This window comes from Entelurus aequoreus, linkage group LG22, assembly GCF_033978785.1.
Source record: "Entelurus aequoreus isolate RoL-2023_Sb linkage group LG22, RoL_Eaeq_v1.1, whole genome shotgun sequence".
Lineage (NCBI taxonomy): Eukaryota > Metazoa > Chordata > Actinopteri > Syngnathiformes > Syngnathidae > Entelurus > Entelurus aequoreus.
In genome coordinates this window covers 24,550,579-24,567,349 of record NC_084752.1, presented here as the reverse complement: position 1 = coordinate 24,567,349, position 16,771 = coordinate 24,550,579, and the positions used below count along the sequence as shown (strand labels likewise).

The 16,771-nt window shown below is 40.9% G+C and overlaps 1 protein-coding gene across 2 annotated transcripts; it reads left to right on the top strand.

Annotated features, from left to right (window-relative positions):
• The first annotated feature begins 3,317 nt into the window (after positions 1 to 3,317).
• Positions 3,318 to 15,444, top strand: adra2a (adrenoceptor alpha 2A). 2 transcript variants are annotated; one of them, XM_062032492.1, is made up of 3 exons: positions 3,318 to 3,423; positions 3,546 to 3,725; positions 10,743 to 15,444. In XM_062032492.1, exon 3 carries the CDS (start codon positions 10,849 to 10,851, stop codon positions 12,055 to 12,057), a length of 1,209 nt encoding a protein of 402 aa, XP_061888476.1. In that variant the 5' UTR covers positions 3,318 to 3,423; positions 3,546 to 3,725; positions 10,743 to 10,848; the 3' UTR covers positions 12,058 to 15,444. The 2 variants fall into 2 exon arrangements, with proteins under 2 accessions (XP_061888476.1, XP_061888477.1); XM_062032493.1 differs by lacking the exon at positions 3,318 to 3,423 and having other exon boundaries at positions 3,440 to 3,725; positions 10,743 to 11,384; positions 11,454 to 15,444.
• The last annotated feature ends 1,327 nt before the right edge of the window (positions 15,445 to 16,771 follow it).

Sequence of the window (16,771 nt, the reverse complement as noted above, 5' to 3'; positions counted from 1 at the left end):
ATAATGTAAATTTGTTTTAACTATTAAATGAACCAAAAATTTGACTTATATTATCTTTGTGAAAATATTGGACACAGTGTGTTGTCAAGCTTATGAGATGCGATGCAAGTGTAAGCCACTGTGACATTATTCTTTTTTTTTTATTTTTTATAAATGTCTAATGATAATATCAATGAGGGATTTTTAATCACTGCTATGTTGAAATTGTAACTAATATTGATACTGTTGTTGATAATATTCATTTTTGTTTCACGACTTTTGGTTTGTTCTGTGTCGTGTTTGTGTCTCCTCTCAATTGCTCTGTTTATTGCAGTTCTGAGTGTTGCTGGGTCGGTTTTGGAATTGGATTGCATTGTTATGGTATTGCTGTGTACTGTTTTGTTGGATTGATTAATTAAAAATAAATAAATAAAATAAAATAAATAAAATAAAATAAAACATTGATTTTTTTAAAATGAGAATCGATTCTGAATCGCACAACGTGAGAATCGCGATTCGAATTCGAATCGATTTTTTCCCCACACCCCTACTAGACACCTAATTTGTACATGTACTAAACTTTGTACTTGTACTAAACTCCGCCCCTCACTCACTCTCTCTGATGTCGAGAGGCTCGTCCACACCTTTGTCTCCTCCAGGCTAGACTACTGCAACGCACTTCTTGTCGGGATCCCCAGCAAGAACACCCAGAAGCTGCAGTACATACATAATAGTTCAGTGTTTCCCATAAACTGCCAAGATACCTGTGGCGGTGGGGGCGTGGCTATGGGCGTGGTCACCATGACATCATCGAGTAATTTGCATAATTTACTACAATGATATGATTTTCTCTAAAAAGGCTAAAAAAATGTATACTTACTAATTAATAATAACAGTTTTGTTTTAAACGTCCATCCATCCATCCATTTTACAATATAATTACAACGCTTTATGTACATAATTATATACAGATTTGAACAATAAGTTATTCACTGAAATATATTTATTAATTGTGGTTCTTACAAAAAATATATCTTATAAAATATAAAAGCTAAAATGTCTATCAAAGCTCAGCCCCTTTAATTAGTGCATACTAAATAATTTAACTTTGGCCTACTACTACAACCATATTATTTACCAGCAACATAAAGTGAAACAGAGGCAGAGGTGTCCTGCCACAGTCAGTAACAAATAAACAGAAAACAGTAGTGGTCAAATACAAATAAGGCAACAAGAGAAGTATCCTACACTTCTCTTTTGTAAAGTAAATCTGAACAGCCTATATGGGCATCTACATCAACTATATGATTTGCCTGAGAAGCTGGACAGGACAAAAAAAAAAATGTTTTATTTATTTATGTATTTTATTTTTTTATTTGTGGCTGACGTAATTCTTTCGTGGCGGGCCGCCACAAATAAGTGAATGTGTGGGAAACACTGATAGTGCTGCTAGGATCCTGATGAGAGTGCGGAAATATGACCACATCACCCCAATTCTCAAATCCCTTCAGTGGCTTCTTGTTCCACTCAGGATTGAATTCAAAGTCTCCCTGCTAACCCACCAGTGCCTCCATGGAAATGCCCCCCTCTTCATCTTGTCCACTAGCGACGCTGAGATCATTATTCATGCGTTCGTTACGTCTCGTCTCGATTACTGTAACGTATTATTTTCGGGCCTCCCTATGTCTAGCATTAAAAGATTACAGTTGGTACAAAATGCGGCTGCAAGGCTTTTGACAAAAACAAGAAAGTTTGATCATATTACGCCTATACTGGCTCACTTGCACTGGCTTCCTGTGCACTTAAGATGCGACTTTAAGGTTTTACTACTTACGTATAAAATACTACACGGTTTTGCTCCAGCCTATCTCGCCGATTGTATTGTACCATATGTCCCGGCAAGAAATCTGCGTTCAAAGAACTCCGGCTTATTAGTGATTCCCAGAGCCCAAAAAAAGTCTGCGGGCTATAGAGCGTTTTCTATTCGGGCTCCAGTACTCTGGAATGCCCTCCCGGTAACAGTTAGAGATGCTACCTCAGTAGAAGCATTTAAGTCCCATCTTAAAACTCATTTGTATACTCTAGCCTTTAAATAGACCCCCCCTTTTTTAGACCAGTTGATCTGCCGTTTCTTTTCTTCTCTCCTCTTCTCCCCTGTCCCTTGCGAGGGGGAGTTGCATAGGTCCGGTGGCCATGGATGAAGTGCTGGCTGTCCAGAGTCGGGACCCCGGGTGGACCACTAGCCTGTGCATCGGTTGGGGACATCTCTGCGCTGCTGACCCGTCTCCGCTCGGGACGGTTTCCTGTTGGCCCCGCTGTGGACTGGACTCCCACTGATGTGTTGGATCCACTGTGGACTGGACTTTCACAATGTTATGTCAGACCCACTCGACATCCGTTGCTTTCGGTCTCCCCTAGAGGGGGGGTGGGTTACCCACATATGCGGTCCTCTCCAAGGTTTCTCATAGTCATTCACCGACGTCCCACTGGGGTGAGTTTTTCCTTGCCCGTATGTGGGCTCTGTACCGAGGATGTCGTTGTGGCTTGTACAGCCCTTTGAGACACTTGTGATTTAGGGCTATATAAATAAACATTGATTGATTGATTGACCTCAAAGAACTACTCACCCCCAAATCCTCCACACGACACCTCCGCTCCGGACAGGCTAACCTCCTCCAACCTCCGAGGACAAAGCTACGAACAAGTCTGTGGAATGCTCTCCCTGACCACCTGAGGGCACCACAGACTGTGGATACTTTTAAAAAAGGCTTAAAAGCCCTTCTTTAAAAAAAAAAAAAAAAAAAGCCTTTTTTTTTTTTTTAGATATGTGCATACTAGCTATAGCTATTTGGCTGTTCTAGCTTTTATTTCTATTTATTTCTTTATCTTTTTAAAATTGTATTTATTTTTTTAATACACTGTAGGACTTTGAGATTGTTTACTCAATATAAAGTGCTTTTTACAAATACAATCTATTATTATTATTATGTTCGAATACAAAAAAAAAAAAAAATAGCTAGGCAAAATTTCCCCCAAAATGTCTTTTTAAAATAATTGTGTATCATCCATAAGTGTGTAAATGTCGACAAAAATGACAACAACGCAAATGTTCTGTGACATTTGCTAGGTGCGAGTGTTCCATTATAGCAGCCCTATTAGTTGAGGCTAGGAACAAAACGTCCATTAATGTCATTACTTCCACCTGTGTTTACTCTGCCTCATGGTTCCATGGTGATTTAAAAAAAAAAAAAAAAAAAAAAAAAAAAGTACAAAACAACAAACGTTATCCTGCACACTTACAGCTAATCTTGTTATTTTTACGCCCGCATGATTTATTTTTATTTTTTATTTTTTTGTGTGTGTTCTTATTAAAGGTGTTCGGCCCTCGACGGTCAGTCACTTTTTGTGCGGGATATAAAGCGAGGGAGTGGCGGCGCCCAGCTAGTAAGCACCAGAGACACACACACACTTTATCCACGCACACACACACACTTTATCCACGCACACGCACACACTTTATCCACGCACACACCGCACAATAACCGCTCACATGATTGCTGCTTTAGTGGCTCCGATGTTGCCGGCAAGTGTGCGCCGCTCGCCCATGGAGGCTGGCCGGGGGAGGAAGGACCTGACGGCCGCCTTCTGGATCGACCTGCTCGGCTTCTTAACGATCCGCTTGAAGAAGTTCCACACGGACTGTTGTTAACGTCACTCCGACACCGGGACCGCCACTGCCGCCTCAGGTAAGCACTCTCATTCCACGCGTGTACAAAAAAGGAGCTGACTTTTTCCCCAATGAAATGTAATATGAACGTATATGTACGTGTACATGTATATATGACATGTGTGCATACATGCAAATAATACAATAACGCTAATAAGTCAATCAATTGCGTGTTCTTATCTTGATAATATTATTTTAATAATTTATATTTGATTTGTGTAGAAACTCTTATTTAAATTATTATTATTAACTGTTATTATCACATAGCTTTTTTTTTTTTTAGTCAACTTCATCATCCAATTTTTTGACAAAATCCGACCTATTGAATCTATTTTTGTGTTTCAGTTGTAAAAAAAAAATCACACTGGAATAAAATGTATATTATGTATTATAATATATATTTATTCATATACACCATTTTATGTTATTGCTGCTCTATTGATGTGATGGGAATGTATGTTTTATTTTGTTCATTAGTGTGTATGTATGTTTAGATGTATATACAGTGACTAAAACAGAATCGGCGGGTGGAGGCTTAAAAATTGTGTGAAAAGGAAAAGTGGGAATGATGGTTAGTGAGTTTTTTCAGGTGCCCTTAAACAAAGCACTAAACTAAATTGTTTTAGGGGCCGCATTTCCAGAAAGCTAAGGACTGGGGGGGCCCCGGACTTCTCCCTTATTAGTTTTATTTTTGTATATTCCAAAGAACCAGCGTCCTCTACAGTGGTTGTGTTTTTTTGTCAAGCGCTCTGCTGTTTTTAAGGACCTTCTGTAAAAAAAAAAAAAGCTATATATCATCTCTGTGACAGCACTCTAGCATTTTTAAGAATTTGCTGCAAAAATGCGAGTCTCTTGACCATGTTGAATATCCCAAAAGATGAAAAAAGAGAGGACCTAAAATGGAACCTTTAGGAATATAATTAAAGAAGTGGAAAAAGTTACTAGTGATTGCATCTGAAGTAAACAAGCTAAAGCAACGCCTTAATTACATACAGTATTTTCCAGTATTTATGCCGCTACTTTTTCCCTATGCTTTGAACCCTGCGTCTTGTAAAACGGTGCGGCTAATTTATGAATTTTTCTTCGCGAAACGGCCATAATGTTTTGTATTCAACAAATAGTTTTCATTAGACACAAGCAGAGGCACTGGAAAGGTGTTTTATTGTTTGTGCTATGGCGCCATCTTTTGGGAATAGGTGCTGCAGGTTGAACATTCCCAGTATTTCCCTCTGTTTAGTGCCTTGAACCTAAAGTGCAAGTGCCGTTCCGTTTTTGTATTTGTCCATAGCGTTCCTACTCATATGGTTTCTTCATTCATCACTCCCAAGCAACGTTTGTACATTTTCCAATGTAACTAATGCAATTCATACTTTAGGCCTTGTTTGATTTAAAGTTCTCCCGTGCGGGGGTGGTGCCAGACGTGTAATTGTCTTCCAAAACACTAAGGGGCAGTGTCTCCAGAAGGAGCAACTGCAGCTGTCGTTGACTAGATACTGAATTTCCTTTTTTTGTACAGTAACAACAACAATAGCGCTATCTTTGTCTACACTGGAACTAATTGTTCAGAATCATCAGTTTACTTTTAATGAATGTTTTACTTATAACCCTGAGGAAAAGACGTTTGCGAAGTTGGACTGTGCAACTTCTGAACGAGTCGCGGCAGAGGACGCTTTTATTGTTTGGCCGTGGAACAAGAGAGAGCTATCATGTAATTGTAAACAAACAGAACTGGTAAATAACTATTGTATAACGACATGCTGGTGTTAATCTCTATGCCTGAAAGATTGTTGACGGAGAATGAGAAGTGTTGCGTGTGTGCATGAGAAAGAATATGCGTGGGAATTGAACCTGTTGTTAGCACAAGATTGGCAATAAAAGTTAAGAGTATAGTACTTTGTGACTTATTGTGGACGCAACAACAGCACAATAAACTGAAAAAAACTCATTCAGTAATTGTTTTTAGAGCGCACCGAGATAATAAATACACAATATCAGTTTTCATGCAAATGTTTATTCACTTTTGCTTTATTTCATACAATAATTTTTTGCATTTCAAGCACAATATTTGCTCTACTGTGGTCGTGGACCCTCCTCTTCAAAAGCTAACCAATCACAGCTCTGCGGTGCACACGAGAGTATACACCAGGCTGTACTAAATGCTATCGTAATTTAGTCAAGCAGTATTATTAACTTACAATGGCATGCTTTTTGTATTGTTTCAGTTGCGTTAATCCCCCGGTAAATTAACCAAAACGTCACCAATTGAGTCGATTTAGCTGATTGGAGAGCTAGCTTCTGCAGCTGGTGGGTCCATGACAATGACTTCTGTTTTGTGTGATCGTCCGTTTTACTGCCGTGTTACAGACACCGTTTGGAAACTATTAAAATATGTATATAAACATTTACAAAATATTTCTATGTAAATAACTAATTTCACAAAGTATAAATCTGCGGCTTATAGACCGGTCCAGGTAATATATGGAAAAATATTTTTTCTTTAAAAATGCTGTGGGTGCGGCTTACGTAGTCCATTATCGGGAAAGTATGGTAAATCACATAGCAAAATAAAACTGTAACTGCCAAAGAGAAGAGGACTTACCCCAGCGGGCACAAGACATGAAAACAACGTTGAGAACTAGAATTAGCAACTCAAACCTAACGTTGAAACAAACATTTTTTTGACAACGTTTATTCATTGTCAGGTTGTGACATTATTTGACCATTGAAATTTGGTCACTTCCCAACCAACAACGTGAAAATACAACTATTTTGCAACGTTGTTTTAAAGTCAGTTTTAAAGGACATATACAGTACAAGCGAAGTTTGGACACACCTTCTCCTCATTCAATGCATTTTCTTTATTTTCATGACTATTTACATTGTAGATTGTCACTGAAGGACTATGAATGAACACATGTGGAGTTATTTACTTAACAAAAAAAGGTGAAATAACTGAAAACATGTTTTATATTGTAATTTCTTCAAAATAGCCACCCTTTGCTTTGATTACTGCTTTGCACACTCTTGGCATTCTCTCTATGAGCTTCAAGAGGTAGTCACCTGAAATGGTTTTCACTTCACAGGTGTGCTTGAAGCCCATCGAGAGAATGCCAAGAGTGTGCAAAGCAGTAATCAGAGCAAAGGGTGGCTATTTTGAAGAAACTAGAATATAAAACATGTTTTCAGTTATTTCACCTATTTTTTGTTAAGTACATAACTCCACATGTGTTCATTCATAGTTTTGATGCCTTCAGTGACAACCTACAATGTAAATAGTCATGAAAATAAAGAAAACACATTGATTGAGGAGAATGTGTGTCCAAAATGTTGGCCTGTACTGTATATAATGATCAACGTTGTATCAATGCCTTGTGCCTGGAGGAGCGCCTCAGTTTTGCAAATCCCACGTTTGGACCCCAGTCATGTTTGCTAGCAAGGTTAAAATGTCAATGCAAGGATTTGCCATTGTGTTGTCACTGGTCCAAGTTCTTCTATACAAAGGAGCACTCTACTGATTTTAGGAATTTTCTGCAAATATGTTTGTCTCCCACAAGTTTTGAACTGAACTGGGATTTGGAACCCAGGCCGCAGGTCCTTAAAAATAAGCTCAGGGACGTGAGGGTTGCACTGCCCCTCCTTTGTGGGATGACCTTGTGTGTAAGTAAGTACATTTTATTTATAAAGCGCTTTTCACAGATAAAATCACAAAGCGCTGTACAAAACATAGGCGAAGTAAAACAACAATTCAATTAAAACAACAGGGGCAACATCATGAAAAGAATACAAAGTAAATTAAAATTGATAGTTAAAAGGTGCATTAAGTAAAAGCTTTACTAAAAAGAGAATTTTCAAATGTTTCTTAAAAGTGCCAACACAGTCAAGATCACAGAGGGACTGGTGCGAATTGTTCCAGAGTCTGGGAGCTATAGTCTGGAATGCCAGGTCTCCACGGATTTTAAAACAAGTTTTTTGGGATCTTTAGAACAGTGTGCTGTGGGAAATTATGCAACTTCACCTACCATATTTTCCGCACCATAAGCCGCACCTAAAAACCACAAATTTTCTCAAAAGCTGACAGTGCGGCTTATAACCCGGTGCGCTTTATATATGGATTAATATTTCTTTTCATAAAGTTTAGGTCTCGCAACTACGGTAAACAGCCGCCATCTTTTTTCCCCGTAGAAGAGGAAGCGCTTCTTCTTCTACGGTAAGCAACCGCCCCCATAGAAGAGGAAGCGCTTCTTCTACTGTAAGCAACCGCCAAGGTGAGCACCCGCCCCCGTAGAAGAAGAAGCGCGCGGATATTTCATTTCATTTGTGTGTTTCTGTAAAGACCACAAAATGGCTCCTGCTAAGAGACACGCGTACAAGGTTCCACTGACTTTTGATATTCCTGTGAACCGCACTGTGGATACAACGGGAGCACGTACGGTGAATATCCGTTAGCTTGCCATGCTAACGGCCAGAAACTTCCACCCATGGTGATATTCAAAAGGAAGACCTTGCCAAAAGAGAACTTTCCAGCCGGCGGCGTCATCATAAAAGCTAACTCGAAGGGATGGATGGATGAAGAAAAGATGAGCGAAGAGACCGGGTGACTTTTTTCACGCAGCTCTGTCCCTGTTGATCTACGGCACGTCCACATCACAGATGGTGTCAAAAAACAAGTGAGGCACACCGAAGAAGAAGAAGAATTCGAGGGATTTGTGGATGAGTAATAACTTCAGAACGTGAGCTTTAAATGTTTATTTTGTGTGTTGTGTGACATTAATGTTCGAGCAACGTTGAGTTATTGATGTTGCTATTGCTCTGCACTATTTTGAGTGTTACTATTTTTGTGATTGCACATTTGCACATTACATTTTGGGAGTGAACAGAGTTGTTAGAACGCTGGTTTGTAATATATTATTAAAGTTTGACTGACCTATCTGACTGTTTTTTTGACATTCCCTTTAGCGCAGCGTAGGTGCGGCTAATAACACGGGGCGGCTAATAGGTAAACAAAGTTTTGAAATATGCCATTCATTGAATAATACGGGGCGGCTTATGGTGCGGAAAATACGGTAATTGGTCCAAAAAATATTATTTGCAAATCAATAATTATAATGTGCCGTTGTCTAGTGTCTGTGCTGTATAGAGCTCGGCAGGGTAACCATGTAATACTCCATATCAGTAGGTGGCAGCATGTACTTCATTGCTTTGTAGAAGTCGGAACGCGTCAAGGATGGTTTGTCGTGATCCCAAAATGCAGAGCACAGCGGGAGACAGCGTGCATGGTAAAAAGGTATGTTACGCTTAAACCAAAAATGAACAAAAGTCAAGTCCCGCTAGGAAAAGGCACTGAAGCATATAGGGATGGCTATGCAAAACGAAAGTAAAACTGAACTGGCTACAAAGTAAACAAAAACAGAATGCTGGACGACAGCAAAGACTTACAGTATGTGTCCGTACATGACATGACAATCAACAATGTCCCCACAAAGAAGGATAGCGTTTGCACAACTGAAATAGTCTTGTTTGCCAATACAAAGCAGGTCAGATAAATTGCGACATCTAGTGGACACATTGAATTGATCAACGTGCACCCCGACTTAAACAAGTTGAAAAACTTATTCGGGTGTTACCATTTAGTGGTCAATTGTACGGAATATGTACTGTACTGTGCAATCTACTAATAAAAGTTTCAATCAATCAATCAAAGCACTCAAAGGAAGGCGCGAAGCTGCTACAGGAAAACACCAACAAAACAGGAAGAGCCACCAAAATAACAGCGCAAGACAGGAACTAAAGCACTACACACAGGAAAACAACAACAAAATAAAAAATAAAAAAAAACCTGGTGGAGTTTCATTTTTTAACGTTTCTGCTGGTGGTGTGCCTCCGTATTTTTTCTATGAAAAAAAAGGTTGAAAAACACTGCTTTAGAAGACCATGGCCTGAAGACTGGACGCTGCGCACTGAAGAGTAGGGGCATAGCAAGTCAGTGATGTACTGAGGGGCCCCACCATGCAACACATGGAATGTCAGGACTAAAATCTTAAACTCAATGCGGAATTTAACTGGAAGCCAATGAAGACTGGATAAAACGGGGGTGATGTGGGCTGTTCTGGGTCCACCGGTCAAAAGTCTGGCTTCCAAATCTGTACAGTCTGAAGTAGGGATGTCCGATAATGGCTTTTTGCCGATATCCGATATTCCGATATTGTCCAACTCTTTAATTACCGATACCGATATCAACCGATATCAACCGATACCGATATGTACAGTCGTGGAATTAACACATTATTATGCCTAATTTGGACAACCAGGTATGGTGAAGATAAGGTCCGTTTTTTAAGATAAGATAAATAAATTAAAAACATTTTCTTGAATAATAAAGAAAGTAAAACAATATAAAAACAGTTACATAGAAACTAGTCATTTTACTCATTTTCATTAATTAACTGTTAAAGGTTAGTACTATTAGTGAACCAGCAGTACGCACAATCAAGTGTGCTTACGGACTGTATCCCTTGCAGACTGTATTGATATGTATTGATATATAATGTAGGCACCAGAATATTAATAACAGAAAGAAACAACCCTTTTGTGTGAATGAGTGTAAATGGGGAAGGGAGGTTTATTGGGTTGGTGCACTAATTGTAAGTGTACCTTTTGTTTTTTATGTTGATTTAATTAAGAAAAATAAAAAACGATTCCGATATTACGTTTTAAAGCATTTATCGGCCGATAACATAGAGATTATCGGACATCTCTAGTCTGAAGTCTCTTTAGCTTTGACTTGTTAAAAAAAAGTGAAAAGGGAATTGCAATAGTCAATATGAGACGAAATGAGCGTGTGAATGATCATTTCAAGAACCAATGACCAAAGATTTCTCACTTTAGAAATATTTCTGAGATGATAAACAGTTTTTGGTCAGTTGACTCTTCAAAGACATGGACTGATCCAACTAAGAAACACCTTCATGATCACCGTACATAGTACATTCAATATAAGGTCATTAAACAGCGATTTTGTTTCTCTTCATATTTTCAGAGAGTAAGTGCACCATGAGGAGCGATTAATGTCCTCTGCAGCCGAGTGCCTCCTTCCTTGTGGATTTTAATGGACGTTAAGACAGGAAGTGGGACCACCCGGCTCCATGGGGTTTGACAACACCACCAACCAGACGCTCCCCGGGGTCACCCCTTTGAGCCTGCACATCTCATTGCCGCTCAGCGTGCTGGTGGGCGTCATGATCCTGCTGACGGTCTTTGGAAACGTACTGGTGGTCATAGCGGTGTTTACGAGCCGGGCCCTGAAGGCGCCGCAGAACCTCTTCCTGGTGTCTCTTGCGTCGGCGGACATATTGGTGGCCACCCTGGTGATGCCCTTCTCCTTGGCCAACGAGCTGATGGGATATTGGTACTTTGGCGAGGTGTGGTGTGAGATCTATCTGGCGCTCGATGTTCTTTTCTGCACCGCCTCCATCGCTCACCTCTGCGCCATCAGCTTGGACCGCTACTGGTCCATCACGCAGGCTATTGAGTACAACCTGAAGAGGACGCCGCGCCGCATCAAGTGCATCATCTTCATCGTGTGGGTGATTGCGGCCGTTATCTCCTTCCCGCCTCTCATCACCATGGAGAAGGAGGAGAGCAAGGAGGACCCGGTTTGCAAGATCAATAACGACAAGTGGTACGTCATCTCCTCCTGCATCGGCTCCTTCTTCGTCCCCTGCGTAATCATGGTGCTGGTCTACGTCAGGATCTACCAGATCGCCAAAAAGAGGACACGGGCGCCGCCGGGGGACAGGAAGCGGAGGGAGAAGTCGCCCATGGCGCCTTCGAACCAGAAGGAGAACGGCTTGGCTGCAGGCGAGGCGGACAAGCTGAAGGAGCAGCAGGACATCGAGCTGAAGGAAGGAGTCGGAGGCAAAGAGGGCGAGGTCAACGGCGTGGACATAGAGGAGTCGTCCTCCTCGGACCACAAAGTCAAAAACCCCTGCTCCATGAAAAAGAAGGCGGCCAAGGGGAGAAGCAAAATCAAACCGGGAGACGGCGAAGTGCTGAAGAAGAGCACCAAGGGAAGTCGCTGGAAGGGTCGCCAGAACCGGGAGAAACGCTTCACCTTCGTCCTGGCGGTGGTCATCGGCGTCTTCGTCATCTGCTGGTTCCCCTTCTTCTTCACGTACATGCTGCAGACGCTGTGCGAGTCCTGCCCCGTCCTGGACACCCTCTTCAAGTTCTTCTTCTGGTTCGGCTATTGCAATAGCGCGCTCAACCCCATCATCTACACCATCTTCAACAACGACTTCCGCAGGTCCTTCAAGAAGATCCTCTGCAGGAGGGACATAAGACGATACGGCTGACGGACCGCCGCGCTTGTAAATACTGGTATTTTCTGCACATCCTTCATATACGTATGATCCTGGTGGGACTGCTTGGAGAGCGTCTGCGTAGCGTTGAGTCAATCTTTGGACTTCCTGGCCGGTCAGTATTTTGGGCCACAATTTGAGACAAAACAAAAGTCCTAGTCACGTTTTTTTGAAAGGGGTCCTATAATTTTGAATCAATATCTAAAACACTTCCTTGTGGTCTACATAACATGTACCGCATCAATTTTACAGACCATCTTTAAGCCACTTTCTGATGCTCTTCCAAATGAGCAGTTTTGTGGGCGGTCTTATTTAAGTGCCAAAGCCCTCCTCCAGGCCACGCCCCCTTCAACTGTGTCTCCTTCCTTACTTAGACTTAGACAAACTTTATTGGTCCAGAAGGGAAATTGTTCCACACAGTAGCTCAGTTACAAAGGATGCTGTTGTTAGCTGCACACTACTGACAAAAATAAGCTAAAACTATAAACTTTTTCTTTTATTTGTAATTTTAGCACTCAGTCAGTCTGGCCCGTAACAGAAGGCTAAAGAAAGCGAGGGAGCATCAGAACCGAGACGATAAAGGCATCTTGAAGGTTTGTTTGATATTAATTTCCATAAAGCTTCAAGTATACAGGTTACGTGTCATTATATTGTCTATTTGAAAGGACTATGTGCATCCATGCAGAAAGATTACAATATAAGTAGTCTGTTTATATCTCATCTACTTGGAGGCCGGTTGAGCTAACAATGCTACATCGCTAACGTATTATTACATGTGTTCATCTATGGCAGGGGTGTCAAACGTACGGCCCGAGGGCCGGATCAGGCCCGCGAACAGGTTTTACCCTGCCTGCTGGATGAGTTTAAGTATAAAAATAACCTGACATTTTTGAATGAAAGAAACAGCTGTTCTAAATGTGTCCACTGGATGTCGCAATAGGAATTCTTTGTATCTTTGTAGATGATGCTACATATGTACAAAATAAACCACGTGATGTTAGTACAACCATACTTGCCAACCTTGACACCTCCGAATTCGGGAGATGGGGGGGTTAAGAGGTAGGAGTATATTTATGGCTACAATTCACTGAAATTAAAGTATTTCTTATATATATATATATATATATATTAGTACAGTAATGAAAACACAGTTGTTCTAACTGTACTGTACTTGCTGCTTACTTAAAAAACAAAAAAACACTTACCTTTCACTATTTTAGTAGCTTTTGTTCTGCCATTTGAGTACTGGCGAGCGATCTCTGAATCCGGGAACATATCCTTCACGGATTTGTTGAAAACATCCGCAAATGAGAACGGAATGATGCTTGCAAGGTGGCCCATAATACTGCATTTCCGCCACCTTGTGGATGTTGTGTGTCAGTGTATTAACGTGCCGGCTGGAATAAACCCACGCTGAGAAATAGCTCCGTGCCTGCCTATTTTATGGGTTATAGATAAACCTATGGATAACGGAGACATATATAATAGTCTCCTTTTCAGGTAAGAGACGACGTTAAACGCAGTGCCTTTAAGGCACGCCCCCAATATAGTTGTCCGGCTGGAAATCGGGAGAATGGTTGTCCCGGGAGATTTTCGGGAGAGGCACTGAAATTCGGGAGTCTCCCGGAAAATTTGGGAGGGTTGGCAAGTATGAGTACAACAGTCAAGGAAAATGATCAAACTACATAAATAACATCCTGTAATTTTCCTTGATAGATTGAAAATGAACACAATGAGTTGACTGATGAACATTATCACGTAATTTATTCGGAAAATATAAATAACAATTAAAGATAGAAGTGTAAAAAAAACCCCCAAAAGATTATGATTTGTACATTTTCAGATTGTGCTTGTTGTACTTTTAAACAAAGATCTGAAGTTGTCTTTATTTTTAAGTTATCGTGCCGTGATCTTACCAGTTCGGCCCACTAGGGAGTAGATTTTTCTCCATGTGGCCCCCGATCTAAAATGAGTTTGACACCCCTGGACTTACAGCTTCATTCTACCCACCGTTGCCAGGAATTGTCGGAACCGTCTCCACGATTCAATGCCGTCTTGAGTAAAGCTGTCTGTTTTTGTTTGGACTACAACTGCGAAAAATAAAAATGGCGCACTCGCGCAGGTTTTCGGGTAAACCTTTACTGAAATATCTGCTGATGTAACTAAGGCTAAATATGTCACGGTCTTCTCAAACTCCCCCCAAAAAAGGCACATTTAAAAAAAAATGTTTTTTTTTTAAAATTAAAAAAAAAAATTCCAGTACTTATGAGGATACCACATACACGAAAACAAGTAAGAAAAGTTGTTTTTGCATACTATGACCCCTTTAAGTAATACAGCTCGTCAACACACTCCAGGTGAAGGAGAGCTAATAGCAATCGTCATGACGATGGAGACACTTAAAAAAATGGGACACCCTGAGAACCGGCGTCCTCTGCAGTGGACATTTGTCTTTCGCATAACAGTACAGGCCAAAAGTTTGGACACATCTTCTCATTCAATGTGTTGTCTTTATTTTCATGACTATTTACATTGTAGATTGTCACTGAAGGCATCAAAACTATGAATGAACACACGTGGAGTTATGTACTTAACAAAAAAAGGTGAAATAACTGTTTTATATTCTAGTTTCTTCAAAATAGCCACCCTTTGCTCTGATTACTGCTTTGCACACTCTTGGCATTCTCTCGATGAGCTTCAAGAGGTAGTCACCTGAAATGGTTTTCACTTCACAGGTGTCGTAGTTTTGATGCCTTCAGTGACAATCTACAATGTAAATAGTCATGAAAATAGAGAAAATGCATTGAATGAGAAGGTGTGTCCAAACTTTTGGCCTGTACTGTATATTAACCTGACAGTAGAAATAGACCAACAACAAATGTCCACTGCACAGGACGTTGATTCCCATGGAGTTGCAAGTATGATTTTATTTTTATTTTTAAATGATGCTCACTATGACAGTATATTACTTTGTGTCATGCCTTGAAATGCTGTATCCCCTCAAACCTTGCAGGGTGGCGCCCCCCCCCCCCCCCCCTCCTTCCCCATCCCGCCGTGTTGCACGCCACAGTCGGAGAGGCTTTTACAAAACGAGCTTTACACGCGCCATTAGCTCCGTTTCTTTGAATTTGAAAAAAAAAAAACCCCATCTCTGACAGCTTCAACACCGAGCCCAATAACACTCAGCAGTAATTGTATTTGTACTTTTTTTTGTATTTTTATTTTTTTAAATATAATGATTAGGTGGATGGCATTTCTCTTATTTCACTTCCGCCTCATTATTGTCATGGATACTGTGTTGTGCCATTTTGTACAATATGAACATTGGTTGCAATGGTGTTAACAATGGTGATCAAAATACGGGGAAAAATAAAACCCATATCCTGAGCAGATTGTATTATCAATATGGTGATGTGAATTTATTTGAACAAAAAAACTGCAGAAATGGAAGACACTGTTTTATCTACGGATGTTCTGATGTTTTTATGCTGCCGATTCCGATACCAATCATCCACAAGTAAAATCGGCTGAGATTTTTATTTAATTTATTAGTGCTATTGAGAGTTTACTAATATCAACACTATATTTCAACTAATTCCTAATTCTCTCTTTATTTTTTATAATTGGTTGATCAAACCATTCAAATAGTACACAAAAACTACTATCTATTATTCATTTAAATCATTTTTGCTCTTATAGGCCTCCTGTGTTTAGGTAAATATTCTCATAAACAACCCCCAGAAATATTTTGTGAAAATATACACATCGATCTAATCACTCTCGTATCGATCATATACTGATACTACCCTAGGTATCATCACCACCTATTTATGGATCGATGTGCCCTCTTCCTACATGTACGCTACACAATTAACAGTGTTGTTGTTTCATTCAGTGTTTCTTAACCATAGTGGGACCGACTTGAGTTCCGGTCTCCGAGATGAGCAGTCGCATTTTCTTTCGCTCCCACTATGGAATCCAAACAAAGGCTTGTATGATTCCACACTTCCTCCTTTTTCTATTGTGGATCACGGATTTGTATTTTAAACCACCACGGATACTATACTCTCTTGAAAATGAGAGTCGTGAACGCGAAAAGGGCGATCACTGTGATTTCTACCTCATCGGTAATTCATTGGCGAAGCACCTAGGCTTCAGAGGTAATGTGATACACTCGTGCCTGACTGCGGATCGGAACAGAAGAAACAAACCCCTGACTGGAAGGATAGACCGAAGATCAACAAATTTACTATTACTTCTACTCTCAGGAGACACTGAACTAAACCCTGGACCAGTAACCACCCGGTTAATGTTGCCCCGCCTGGCGAAGCCTAGCAATGTTGTTGCTAACGACGCCATGAAAGCTAGCTTAGCTACGGGACCTCGTCGGAGCTATGCTAAAAACATTAGCTCTCCACCTACGCCAGCCCTTACTTGCTCATCACCACCCGTGCTCACCCGCGTTCCAGCGGTTGGCGGCACGACAGAGGACTTCAGCCTGATCATCGATGCGGCCCGGAGGCGGAGGAAGACCGCCCAGACACCGGTGAAGACAGCGGCTCGGCGGTTGACGGTGAAATGGCTGACGACAACAACACCCCGGTCTCCAGTAAAGACAGCAGCGCGGAGGTCCTCGCAGCCTCTCCCCAATCACTGATGGTCAAAACCGCGGCACCTGGACCCCCCGCGGCCTACGCAGGATTCAGGG